Source organism: Pipistrellus kuhlii, unplaced genomic scaffold, assembly GCF_014108245.1.
Source record: "Pipistrellus kuhlii isolate mPipKuh1 unplaced genomic scaffold, mPipKuh1.p scaffold_m20_p_55, whole genome shotgun sequence".
Lineage (NCBI taxonomy): Eukaryota > Metazoa > Chordata > Mammalia > Chiroptera > Vespertilionidae > Pipistrellus > Pipistrellus kuhlii.
Window position 1 is genome coordinate 1,662,781 of NW_023425557.1, and position 12,194 is coordinate 1,674,974.

General features: G+C 56.9%; 1 protein-coding gene across 1 annotated transcript; it reads right to left on the bottom strand.

Annotated features, from left to right (window-relative positions):
- Window positions 1–1,341: 1,341 nt before the first annotated feature.
- On the bottom strand, window positions 1,342–11,447 carry GIPR (gastric inhibitory polypeptide receptor). The gene is made up of 13 exons (XM_036416460.2): window positions 11,230–11,447; window positions 10,779–10,878; window positions 10,184–10,291; window positions 9,551–9,654; window positions 8,285–8,388; window positions 7,966–8,110; window positions 6,816–6,975; window positions 6,549–6,609; window positions 5,986–6,055; window positions 5,774–5,862; window positions 5,547–5,685; window positions 3,789–3,830; window positions 1,342–3,693 (listed from the first exon to the last, which is right to left on the bottom strand). The coding sequence occupies exons 1-13, from the start codon at window positions 11,308–11,310 to the stop codon at window positions 3,487–3,489; spliced, it is 1,410 nt and encodes a 469-aa protein (XP_036272353.1). The 5' UTR covers window positions 11,311–11,447; the 3' UTR covers window positions 1,342–3,486.
- Between the last annotated feature and the right edge of the window lie 747 nt (window positions 11,448–12,194).

A 12,194-nucleotide genomic window follows, 5' to 3' on the forward strand; every position in this document is an offset into this window, starting at 1 on the left:
GTCTGACACAGCTGTGGAAAGCAGAGCCTGGCTTACCCTTTGAGCTGCAGAGCTGGGGATCCTGCAGCAGAGAGGACCTGACATACACGGACACGTGTGGGGTTATAAAGCTGAATGTTTACTGAGTGGTGTAATTGGAACAACCCTCTGAAGTAGATACTGGAGCCATCCCAATTTACAGATGAGACAGCTGAGGCTTAGTGGGTAATGACTTGCCCAGGTCACTCAGGGAAGCGATGGGGCCATGTTCAAACTCGGGGAGGCAGGCCCTCATGAGCCACCATACTGTCAGGGAACAGGTCAGAGCCCCAGTGCCCTAATCTGTGGGGTCAGTGGTGCCGGGCTGGTATGGCTCAGCTGGCTGGAGCATTGTCCTGAACATGATCCCGATTTTGATATGTATGGGAGGCAACCAATCATTTCTCTTGCTCTTTTCCTCTAAAATCAATAAAATCACGTCTTATAAAAATAAAAAAGTAATGAAGTGGGGGCAGGAAACTTCCCGGGGGGGGGGGGGGGATTTGGTTCTTTTGCAGGAGAAAGAGGCACAAAGCCTGGAGTCCCGATCTTCAAATGGTTCGAATCTCCTGCCTCCCTCTGGTTGACTTAATAATCCTGCCTTGCAGGCCGGGGCTGGATTCCAGCCCAGCATCCAGCTTGGCGTCAGTTTGAGTTTCAGCCACCATCTCCTCCCAAATGGTTCCTAATTCACCTCTTCCTTCAGCGGTGAAAACAACAGCAGAGGCTGTAGGAATAGCCCCAGGCACACTGGCCAGGCATTCAGCATCCGCCAGGCACCAGGCATTATCCTAAGAATGACTCGTTGGAAACTCAGGCAAGGTACTGTTATACCTATTTTCCGGAATTGGAAAGTGAGGCATAGAGAGGCTGAGAATTTTCTCCAAGTCATATAGCTAATAAGTAGCCAAATTAAGATTTGAAGCAGGCTATGTGTTTCCTACAGCTTTATTCTGGCTTTTGTTTTTGTTAAAATGAAAAATTTGTATACACTGAGTGGTCAGATTATTATGATCTCTGAATGAATAATAATCTGGCCACTCAGGGTAGACTGACCACAGAGGTGGGATTTTAAAATAAGGTTTTTCCACGTATAACAACTGCATTATGGGTAGTAAGGATCACATGAACATTCCCAATTGGGACTGGCAGCACGATGTGCATGTTGATGTCCATGTTGTCCTGGCAACACGTGGCTGAAGATAAGCAGTGTACCCTCCACGGGGTGTGTAGCTGCTACAGGCTCCCAGCCTCAGCCATTTCCCTTTATGGCCTGGCCAAAAGATTCTCATTCTCAACAGATACACCAAAAATCACAACACAACTGTTTCTCATGCTTTATTTACATTACAGGGGTGGGGAGCATTTTTTCTGCCGAGGGCCATTTGGATATTTATAGCATCATTCTCAGGCCATAAAAAAAATTAACTTAAAAATTAGCCTGCTATATTTGGTCAAACATTTAATTAACTCATCCCTAATGCCTTGGCAGGGCCAGACCACAGGGCCTTATGTGGTCCGAGGGCCGGATGTTCCCCACCATGATTTATAGAGCCCCTACCCTCCTAGGACCCGCAAGGTCCCCGTCCCTGCCCCCCCCCCCCACGCCCTCGCAAGGCCACCTTATGTTAAAGGGACTCTGTTTCTCTGTCCAGGGAGCTGAGACCCAAGGAAAAGAATTGACAACACCCAGGTTCTAATGGAATCTAACTGTGTCTGTGGGGGAAGGATTAGAAGTGAGGGCTTGTGTTTGACAAGTGGTCCAGCGACAGTGTGGCTGTTGGCTTCCCCAATTCTCCCAGTGCCCAGGGGGCCACTCAGGAGGGTGAGGAGTGCAGCCACACTCCCCAGCTAGCAGTGGTCCTGGCTTCTCTGGGTGCAAGGTCCCAGCCGGGGCCTGCCCTGTGTCTACACCTCCTCTCTGGACCCCGGTGGGCCCACACTTCGGTCTCCAGCTCTAACCTCTGCCTTGAGCTCCAGACCTTCGTCCCAGCTTATCGTGTCCAAAGAGCCCTCTCGCTGGGTTCACCCCACCTAAACCCAGTCTCACTTTCCTTTCTCCGCAGCCTGGAACCTACGAGTCTTCCTGGGCTTCTTTTCCTTCTTGCTGAACTTTCTCATGCAATTAATTCATTGCCAGATCCTCAGTTCTACCTTCAAAATAGCTCCGGAGTCCAACTGCCTCCCACTCCTCCCTGGCCACCACCTGGTTCCGCCTCCTTCACCTCCCGCCTGCGGTCTCCCTGGGCTCCCAGTTCCTGTCCCTAGTAATCTGTCCCCCCACAACGCAGACAGAAGGCTCTGTTTAACACTTAGCCCAGGAGCCCTGGCTGGGTGGCGGGTTGCTCAGTTGACTAGAGCATTGTCTCAAATCACAGGGGCGGGGAACCTTTTTCTGCCAAAGACCATCTGGATATTTGTAACATCGTTCACAGGCCATGCAAAATTATCAACTTAAAAATTAGCCTGCTATATTTGGTCAAACATTGGATTAACGCACTCCCAATGCCTTGGCAGGGCCAGACCAAATCATTTTGTGGACCTTATGGGGCCCATGAACCAGATGTTCCCTACCCCTGCGATACACCAAGGTTTCGAGTTTGACCCCCTGTCAGGGCACATACAAGAAGCGACCAATAGGTAATCCTGGCCTGTGTAGCTCTGGTGGCTGAGTGTGGCCCGTGCACTGAAGAACCGCTGGTTCGATTCCCAGCCAGGGCATATGCCCAGGTTGCGGGTTCGATCCCAGATCGGGGTATGCACAGGAGGCAACGGATAAACCAATAGATGTTGCTCGAATTGATGTTTCTCCCTCTCCTTTCCTCTCTCTCTTTTAAGTAGCAATAAAAACATACTTTGTTTAAATAAAAGAATCCACCAGTGAATGCATAAATACGTGGAACAACAAATTGATGTTTCTCTCTTAAATTAATAAGTTAAAAAAATAACACACACATTAGCCCATGAGATGCTTCTGCTAAGAGTTTTCAATGCACCTGGAATAAAACCCCAACTCTTTGCCCCTGCTCACTTCTCCCTCCATTTGGCTCTGACTCCTCCCAGCTCCAGCCATGCAGGCCACCTGACTGCTCCTAGGACATGGCCAAGGTCCTTCCTGCCCAGGGCCTCTGCTCCTTCTGCCTAGAATCTTGCCCACCAGTTCTTCCCAAAGCTGTCTCCTGCACCTCTGGCAGGTAGGGCTTACATGGTACCTCCGCAGAGATGCCCTCCCTGGCCACCATATACCCCCTTCTAATTTTTCCTCATCAGCCATTCCACTCAGCCCATATATAACGATGAATTGTCTTAAGGGTCTGTTTCCCCCACTCAATTTTGAACTCTAGGTCAGGGGCCTTTCTCTGTTTCCTTCCACCCCATTTCCCCAAGCCCTCCCTCCACAAGGGGCCTGGTACACAGTAGGCGCTCAACAAATACATGCTAACCGAATGATCACCGGAATCCCGCTGCCTAGCAGTAACTTTCCAAGACCCGGCTGGCCTCATCCCCAGGCCCTGGGAGGTTCCCCGAGGACAGGGCACGGCCAGTGGCGACCTGTCTGGGTCCGGAGCCCAACTGCAGGCTCAGAGAGGGCCGCTGGGAGGCCTGGTGAGGCTCCTCTCCCAGGCTGCGGCGCAGGCGGCAGCGGTGCCAACCTCGGCGGATCTCCGACTGCACCTGCAACGGGTAGCGCTCAGAGCCGGGGCCAGGCACGCCGTTCGCTGTGCTGCCGCCAGAGGGCGCGGGCGGGCGGCAGGCTGGGCTCTCCCTACCTCCTTGTTGATGAAGCAGTAGAGGAAGCTGACCAGCAAGCCCTGTCAAACACGGCGTTACGTCAGGGCCTGGGGACAGGCTTATGAACACCTCCTTCAGAGCCCGGGCCCTGCCAGGCCCCAGACTACCTCGGCTGCCACTCTCCCGGTCCTAGACTTTTGCAAACACCTCCCTGCTCCCCGCTTGTCCTCCCCAGTTTGCTGAGCAATAAAGAGGCTCCTGGATGTTATAATCGCTTCCCTAGTTTCGTTTCTTTTTTTTTTTTTTTTTAATATATTTTATTGATTCTTTACAGAGAGGAAGGGAGAGAGATAGTTAGAAACATTGATCAGCTGCCTCCTGCACGCCCCCTATCGGGGATGTGCCCGCAACCAACATAACATGCCCTTGACCGCATTCGAACCTGGGACCTTTCCGTCCGCAGGCTGACGCTCTATCCACTGAGCCAAACCGGTTTAGGCACTTCCCTAGTTTCTGTCCCACTTGGGCAAACTGCTTAACCCCCCTGGGCCTCAGTTTCTTCATCTGGAAAGTGGGGTAATACAATGGTGGTCGTGAGACTTGAGATATTGGTTTGCAAGAAGCTGTAGTGTCTGGTACACAGTGTTAAACCTTTTACTTAGTCTTATGATTTATCTTACCATTATTATATGCTATTATATAACCATTAGTAAATATTAATAAACCAAGTTTATGATGATTAACATTTGCTTAATTTTAATTATTAATGATTATTCTAAGTTATTGGTAAATTCTAATCATTAGTTTTATATTTATGTTTCACATATAAATTAAAATAAATATAAAACCATTTCTATTTATAATTAACAATAAGTTTCTTGATAAATTAATACAAGTCCATTATTTGTATGTGTTATTGGTAAAATATTACTTATCTCCCCCTTGATCCACTGGCTCAGGCTGGCCAGCCCTCCTCCATTGTGACAGATCTTACATGCGAGGTGTCTCTCACTCGCCTCGCTCATTCCCACACCTTCCATCTTTGCTCCAATATCTTCTTCTCAGGCAGGCCTTCCTTGACCCCCTGCCTGTAACACTACCTTTTGTCTAATCTTCACCTCCATTTTCTTGCTTCCCCCCCCCCCTACCCACATCTTACCATCTGCCATTCTGTATATTTTACTTATATACAGAGTGTGGATAGCATCCGTCTCTCCTACAAGAATGTAGAGGCCATTCTGGTTCATGTCAATATCCCCACAGTGAGCTAGGAAAAGTGTATGTAATAAATGTTCTCTGAGTTTGTCTTGCCACCCTGGCTCTGACAGATCTGATTTTGGCCTCAAAGCCCTTGATCTTGCCAAAACCGGTTTAGCTCAGTGGATAGGACACTGGTCTATGGACTGGGGGGGGGGGGGGGGGGTCCCAGGCTCGATTCCGGTCAAGGGCATGTACATTGGTTGTGGGCACATCCCCAGTGGGGGGGTGTGCAGGAGGCAGCTGATCGATGTTTCTCTCTCATCGATGTTTCTGTCTCTCTATCCCTCTCCCTTCCTCTCTGTAAAAAAATCAATTAAAAAAAAAAAAAAAAGCCCTAGACCTTCACCAGGAGGCTGTACCGCTCAGCCCTCCCCTCTCCTGCCTCGGCCCCTGCCTCAGCGTTCTGTGTAGAATGAATGAACTCGCCCGGGCACCCCCACCGCAGTGGCTGCGCCAAGGGGCGGCCGTAGCCCTGCCGCCTCTCGGGGGAGAGGGCCCCAGCTGGAAGGGTGCAGCCCCGCTCCCCGCCTGAGCACCTGGAAGGAGCTGAGGAAGATCTCGAAGCCGAGCTTGGCGAAGCGCAGTTGGCCGCGGGCTTGTTCCTCGGTCACAGGAGCAAACACCACCTCGTGGACGCCCAGCAGAGGCACCAGCGTCAGCGTGGAGCGGGCCAGCCTGGGAGGAGAGGGCAGCTGTGGTCAGCGGCCCGGGTCCCCATCCCACGTCCGGCCCTCTTCCCTCTCCCCCCTCTTCCCTCCCCCACCTTAGCCGGTAGTCCGGGCAGCGCATCTGCTGGGTCCTCAGCTTGGACACGAGGATGCCGAGGATTCGGAGAAAGATGAAGAAATTAATCTGCGGGGAAAGGGTAGAGGCCGAGCCAGTCCGAGCCCATCCTGGGAAACAGGGCGGCAACCCTCTCCCCAGGAGGAGAAATCCCAGAGGACTGCCTGGAGGAGGCGGCGGCGCCGGCCGTACCAAGATGGTCATGAGGATAGGGGTGCGTATGATCCACCAGATGGCCTTGACTTCGTTCCGCTCCCAGCACCTGGAGCAGGGAGGGGTTGTGGTGGAGCTAAGGGGCTGAAAACCGCTAGAAGCACGCACCGGTCGCGCACATTCCCTCGGCAGGGCCCGCCCCGCCCGCCTTCCGTGAGGCCACGCCCACATCCCTCCTGAGCCCCGCCCACTCCTGCCCGGCCCCGCCCCTTCCCATCGTCCTCGAGCACAACCTTTCCGAGCTGCTCTATTCCGTTATCCCCCCCACCCACATCCCCTCCAGGGCCCCACGTGCCATCAGGACGGTATTGTGCTCCCATCCCACCCGCCCAGGTGCCTCGAGGCCCCGCCCACCTCCCCAGGCTCCCCGCCCAGGTGCCTCGAGGCCCCGCCCACCTCCCCAGGCTCCCCGCCCAGGTGCCTGGAGGCCCCGCCCACCTCCCCAGGCCTCGCCCAGGTGCCTGGAGGCCCCCTCCCACCTCCCCAGCCCCCCCACCCCCCCAATCCCCACCTCCGGCCCAGGCCTCCTTCCCGCAACTCACTGCGTGTTCTCGTACAGGTACCTGACGATCACCCAGGGGATGACGAAAAGCGCGGGGGCCCCTGTGCAGACCCCGACCCCCGCCCCCCACCCCGCCGCAGCCGTCAGCACGCGCGCGGGCCTCGCCTGGCCCCAGCCCCGCGGAACTCCCCGCTGAGATGGGAAGGCAGAAGCCTGGAGAGAGGGAGAGACCCCTGAAGCAGACCGGCAGGGCAGTCGGGGAGCGGTGGTGCGGGGAGGGCGGGCCGGGGACAGGGTCGGGGCTCACCCCAGCCGAAGAGCAGGTAACCGCGGAAGGGACCCCCCTCGGAGCCCCCCACGAGCACCAGGAGGCTGTGCAGGTAGATGCCCTCCACCAGCAGCCACGTGTAGTTGGCGCCCACGCAGTACTGGGTCACGATCTGGGCCGTTCTGCAGGGGCCGAGCGCCTGGAGGGTGGCCGGACAGGGGGAGAGGGGCAGTCAGGGCGCTGGAGGTACCCCAAGCTTTCCTCCAGCCCCAAGCTTTCCTCCAGCCGATCGTCCTTTCACCGTCTCCTCTGTCATCAAATACTCTCCCACTCTGTCACCGAAGCGTGGTACCTGTGCTTGGTTTCTCTCCCCTATATGACCTCTCCACTCTAACCTCTTTTTTAATTTTTTTTTAAAATATACTTTATTGATTTTTTACAGAGAGGAAGAGAGAGGGGTAGAGAGTTAGAAACATCAATGAGAATCATCTATCAGTTGCCTCCTGCACACCCCCTACAGAGGATGTGCCTGCAACCAAGGTACATGCCCTTGACTGGAATCGAACTTGGGACCTTTCAGTCCGCACGCCAAGGCTCTATCCACTGAGCCAAACCGGTTTCAGCTACTCTAACCTCTTAAACAACTGGTATCTCCCATCTCACTATCAAACTTCTCCCCAAGATGCCCCAGAGATGGCTCCTCCCACCCCATCTCCTGAGAATGGTGCTCAGCTACTCCACCTTCGGGAAAGCTTCTCACCACCTCCTCCTCCTCTCCCACCAGCGCGGCCCTCCCACCCCCGTGCTTCCTGACAATGGGCATGGCCCACGGTGCTCCCAGGGAGTTTTCCTCCCCTCTGGTCCCAGCCTCGGGTCTGGCTCACCTTGTTTCTCAGTAAAGACCTGGAATCTACCAGATCCTCCCCCCAGCTGTTCCCCCTCCTGTCTCCTCCTCACCTCCAGCAGAAGACTCTCTCAGGGGTGGGACAGGCCAGTGGTTGGAAATAGAAGAAAGAGCACGGGAAAAATGCCAACAAAGGAGGTGACGGAGTGAACAGTGGGGGTCCCTCGCTGGCGTGGTCCAGAGGGAGGAAACTGTAGCCAGTGTCTGGGCAGTGGGTAGCGTGGGAACCGCCTGACCACCAGGGGAGGCTGAATCCCAAGGCGAGAGGAAGAGGGACTAGCTCACCTGGTTCCACAGGATGGGGGCCTGGTCCCCGGGTGCGGGCCCCGGAGGAGGCAGCAGCCGGTCGCGGGTGAGGATGGCTGCCGCCCGGAGCATGAAGGACGTGAACAGGTTGATGTGAATGTAGTTGCGAGTGCAGTGCAGCCGCCTGGGGATTGGGGAGGCAGGGGGGACCCATGGACACCCGTCCGCGGCCGCGGGGAGCCCCTTTCGCCGCCTCCCAGCCCCTCTTCTCACAGAACCACCGTTGGGTGCCGACCACTCCATCCTAGCGGGCAGACAGGCCCGGCTCCGCCTCGGCCGCCCACAGTGGGGGTCCCACCTGAAGGAGCCCAGGATGAGCAGGGCGAGCAGCAGCGCGGCCAGGGACAGGGAGTAGCCCACAGTGTACACCACCTGCAGTCGCTCCAGGATCAGCTTCTGGTTCTGGGGGCCAGGGCAGGACACAGGAGCAGGGCTCAGCTCTCCCCCAGGGTCAGCGGGGGCTGGACAGCCCTCTGTCTGCTCCTGTTCCTGCCAAGCACCCCAATGTTCTCTTGGGGATCCAACTTCCCCTATTTCAGTGGGGCTATCTCCACCCTTGTGCGCCAGGCTGGACCTGTGGCCAGCCAATCAGAGCATTCTACCCCCCTCCTAAGCCCCTCCTCCACCCCCTCCCCTACACACATACACAGTGATTAGTCCAGGGTGGGCAGAGGACCCAAACCAGGGCCATGAGAGTCAATCCTGAAAGTTTGTGGCTGCGAGGACTGAGCCCCTTGCACGGATTTCGTGCACTGGGCCACTAGTGTAAAATAATATTGAATGGCAATGTAATTGAAAAATAAAAATTTCAGTCCTAGCTGGTTTGGCTCAGTGGATAGAGCATTGGCCTGCGGACTGAAGGGTTCAATTCCAGGTAAGGTCACATGCCCGGGTTGTAGGCTGGATTCCCAGTAGGGGGCGTGTTGAAGGCAGCCAATCAATGGTTCTCTCTCATCATTTGTTTCTATATCTCTCTCCCTCTCCCTTCCTTTCTGAAATCAATAAAAATACATTTTTAAATAAAAAGATGAAGATGAGACCAGCGCAGATAAAAACACAGGCACAGGAAGGCGAGCAAGAGAGATCCCCAACATTATTTGAACACCTAGATCCAGCTGTGCCTGAAGCTGTATGTGGCTGTGTATGTTTCAATCACAGAAGTAGAGATTTTTTTTTTTTTCTGCATCAAGCACGTTTACTTGGGATTTCTATCACTTGGAACCCAGAGCCCTGAACAGTACAAGGGATTTCAGGCTCAGTCTGAGGCTGCTGCCTTTTCTTTTTTAAAAAAAATATGTATTTTATTGATTTTACACATAGAGGAATTGAGAGGGATAGAGAGCTAGAAATATCCATGAGAGAGAAACATCGACCAGCTGCCTCCTGCACAACCCCCACTGGGGATGTGCCCACAACCAAGGTACATGCCCTTGACCAGAATCAAACCTGGGACTCTTCAGTGTGCAGGCTGACGCTCCATCCACTGAGCCAAACCGGTTTTGGCAGGCTGCTGCCTTTTCGCCTCTCCCTGGACATCCAACCTGAATCCCTTGCCTCTTCTTACCTGAAAGGTCCCATTCTTCTCTGGGTTCTCACACTGAGAATGGTCTCTCCAAGGTCCCCATTGGCCATCACTGCCGCACCGGCGGAGGACAAAGCCTGCAGCCACTGGGGGGGGGATCGAGGGAGGGGGTTAGAGGCACAGAAAGAGAGATGGAGACAGAGACCAGCTGGGAGGAAAGGCAGAGAGAGAGCCGATGTGATGATAATGATGATGATGAGCCCTTCTATGGAATTTCACACATTAATGTAATACTCAGAAGACAGCTCTGAAGCTGGTGCTATCATCAATCCCATTCTACAGATGAGGGGGTTGAAGTATAAAGAAATTAAATAAACTGCCCTGGACCACACAGCTAGCTAGGACCGGAAGACCAGAATTCCCAGAGACAGTCTCAGATAAAGGAGAGAAAAGAAGAACTGCATAGTCCTAAGAGAGATACAGACAGAGAAGGGGCATGATGTGACAGAGCCAGGATCGGGGCGACCCAGCCAGGGCTGGACAGACAGAGGAGACACCCGCTGGACAGAGAGGAGCAGGAGATGGGCTGTAGGTGAGTTTGGGGGAAGGGACATCTGGGGCAAGGGTTGGGAGCTGTTTGTGTCCAGAAAGGCCCACATCCAGGGGGCACCTCACCGTGGCGGTGCCAGGGCAGATACCAGGGGCAGGAAGCACGGGCAGTGGTGTTGGGTGCAGCATAGTCCCAGCAGACGTACATATCGAAGGACCCATTGCAGGCGAGGCCTGGAGTGGCACAGGGGGACCTACTGCACAATCGCCCAAAGCCCCCTCCTCCTCGCACCCCAGTCCTGCCCTGGGCCCACCCACCTGGAGGGTCCGACGCAGCTGCCCGCAGCTCCGCCCATCAGACCCTGAGGCCCCCCATCCTCCGACCCCACTCTGGGCTCCCCACCAAGCAAGCTCCAGCCGCACGAGGTTCCCGCTGCTCGAGGCCCTTTCTAGGCTCCACCCAAGCCCCGCCCCTTTCTATGCATTCAGGCCCCGCCCATCCGTGTGGCCCCGTCCACTTCCAGCTTCTTCCCAGACTTCTCCCAGGAATCCCAGTAGCATCCCACTCCGATCTAGGGATTCTAGGTCCTTCCCACCCAGGCCAAGCCCCCGTCTACCCCGGACAACTCTCCCAGGCCCAGCGCCCGGTCCCAGCCCACCCTCCCTGCTCAGTCCTCGCAGCCCCCCTCCCAGCCTGGGGGGCCCAGCCTGGGGGTCTCACCCGCCGGGGGCTCGGCGGCCTGCAGCGCCCCCTGGCACTCCCTGCGGTAGCGCTCCCAGCGCCGGTACAGCTCCCGCGCCGTCTGCCGCTCCGAGCCCGTCTGCGGGGAGAGAGACGGGAGGACGCCCGCCGCCGCCGCCCCCCGCAGCCTGGTGATGCGGGCCGGGGACCCTCAGGGGACATGGGGGGGGCTGTCCTGTGTGCCCAGGAGTCTTGGGGGGACCGGGGAACCTCTCCTGTCTGGAGGGGAGCCTATAAACCTCCAGGGGAGTTGCTGGGGGGACTGGACGCCTCCGGGAACGTTGGGGGACGTGGTGGCTGGACAGCAGCAGGAGCATGTGCGAGGGGAAGGAGGCGGACTGGAAGCGACCATCAGCACTGGGGTCTGCGCCTTCACCGCCCCAGACCCCCCTCCGCCCCCCGAGCCTCCCCTCCGCGCTCCGGTCCTCACCTCCGCCCGCGGCAGCAGCGGCGCCCGCAGCCCGAGCAGCAGCAGCAGCAGCAGCGGCCTCCGGGGCGCACGGGGCGGCATGGCGAGGGCGGCGGGGCCCGGGGGGCGGGGGCAGCCGGCCTGGAGGGTCCGAGGGCAGCAGGGTCAGGAGCCGCCGCCGTCCGCCCCCAGCCCCAGCCTCGCCGCCGCCGCCCGGATCCCCGGGATGATGCACGCGGACCCCGAGGCAGCGCCCCCCATCCCCCCGCCCCAGGGTGACGGTCTGGGGGGGAGATGCGTGAGAAGGGGCCGAGGCTGGGGTCCACCGCGGCGGCTGCGGAGCCGCTGCGGGGCGGGGGGGGTGGGGGGGGGAGGCGGTGTTTGCGGAGGGCGTGGTCGCCGGGGCTCGCCGGGCGGAAGTGCTCGTGTCGCCCGGAGTCTAGACGTGGAGGCCGGAGGGAACCTGGGCACCGGCCGCCCGGGAGCGGAGCTGCAGGCGGCCCTCGGGGTTCCCACTCGCTGAGCCCCAAGAGCGTTCATACCCAAACTGGGGATAAAAAACCGGACCTTGTAGAACCAATCCCGGGAGAACGAAGCCCGGAATCCGTGGGACGTGCTCCTCTTAGGGACTGGAGAGGCGTCAGAGCCCGGGCTCAGGTCTGAGGGGCTGGCCACCTGCCTGGAAACCTGTCTCTCACTTTGGGCACCCCTTCCAGCCCCGGAGGGAAAGGAGAGGCAGGGAGGACCTCAGACCACCCCACAGACACGGGCCAGAGGTGCATGAGGGGAGAGAGAGGGAGAGAGAGGGAGAGAGAGAGAGAGAGAGAGAGAGAGAGAGAGAGAGAGAGAGAGAAGAGGTGCTGCAAGAACAGAGACCACAGGCAGATAGAGTGTGGGCTAGGTGGTAGAGGAGAGAGAGGTACAGAGCCATTGAGAGGTTAGACAGAGACTGGGAGACATGGCGACGAAGATGATAAGAGAGGAGG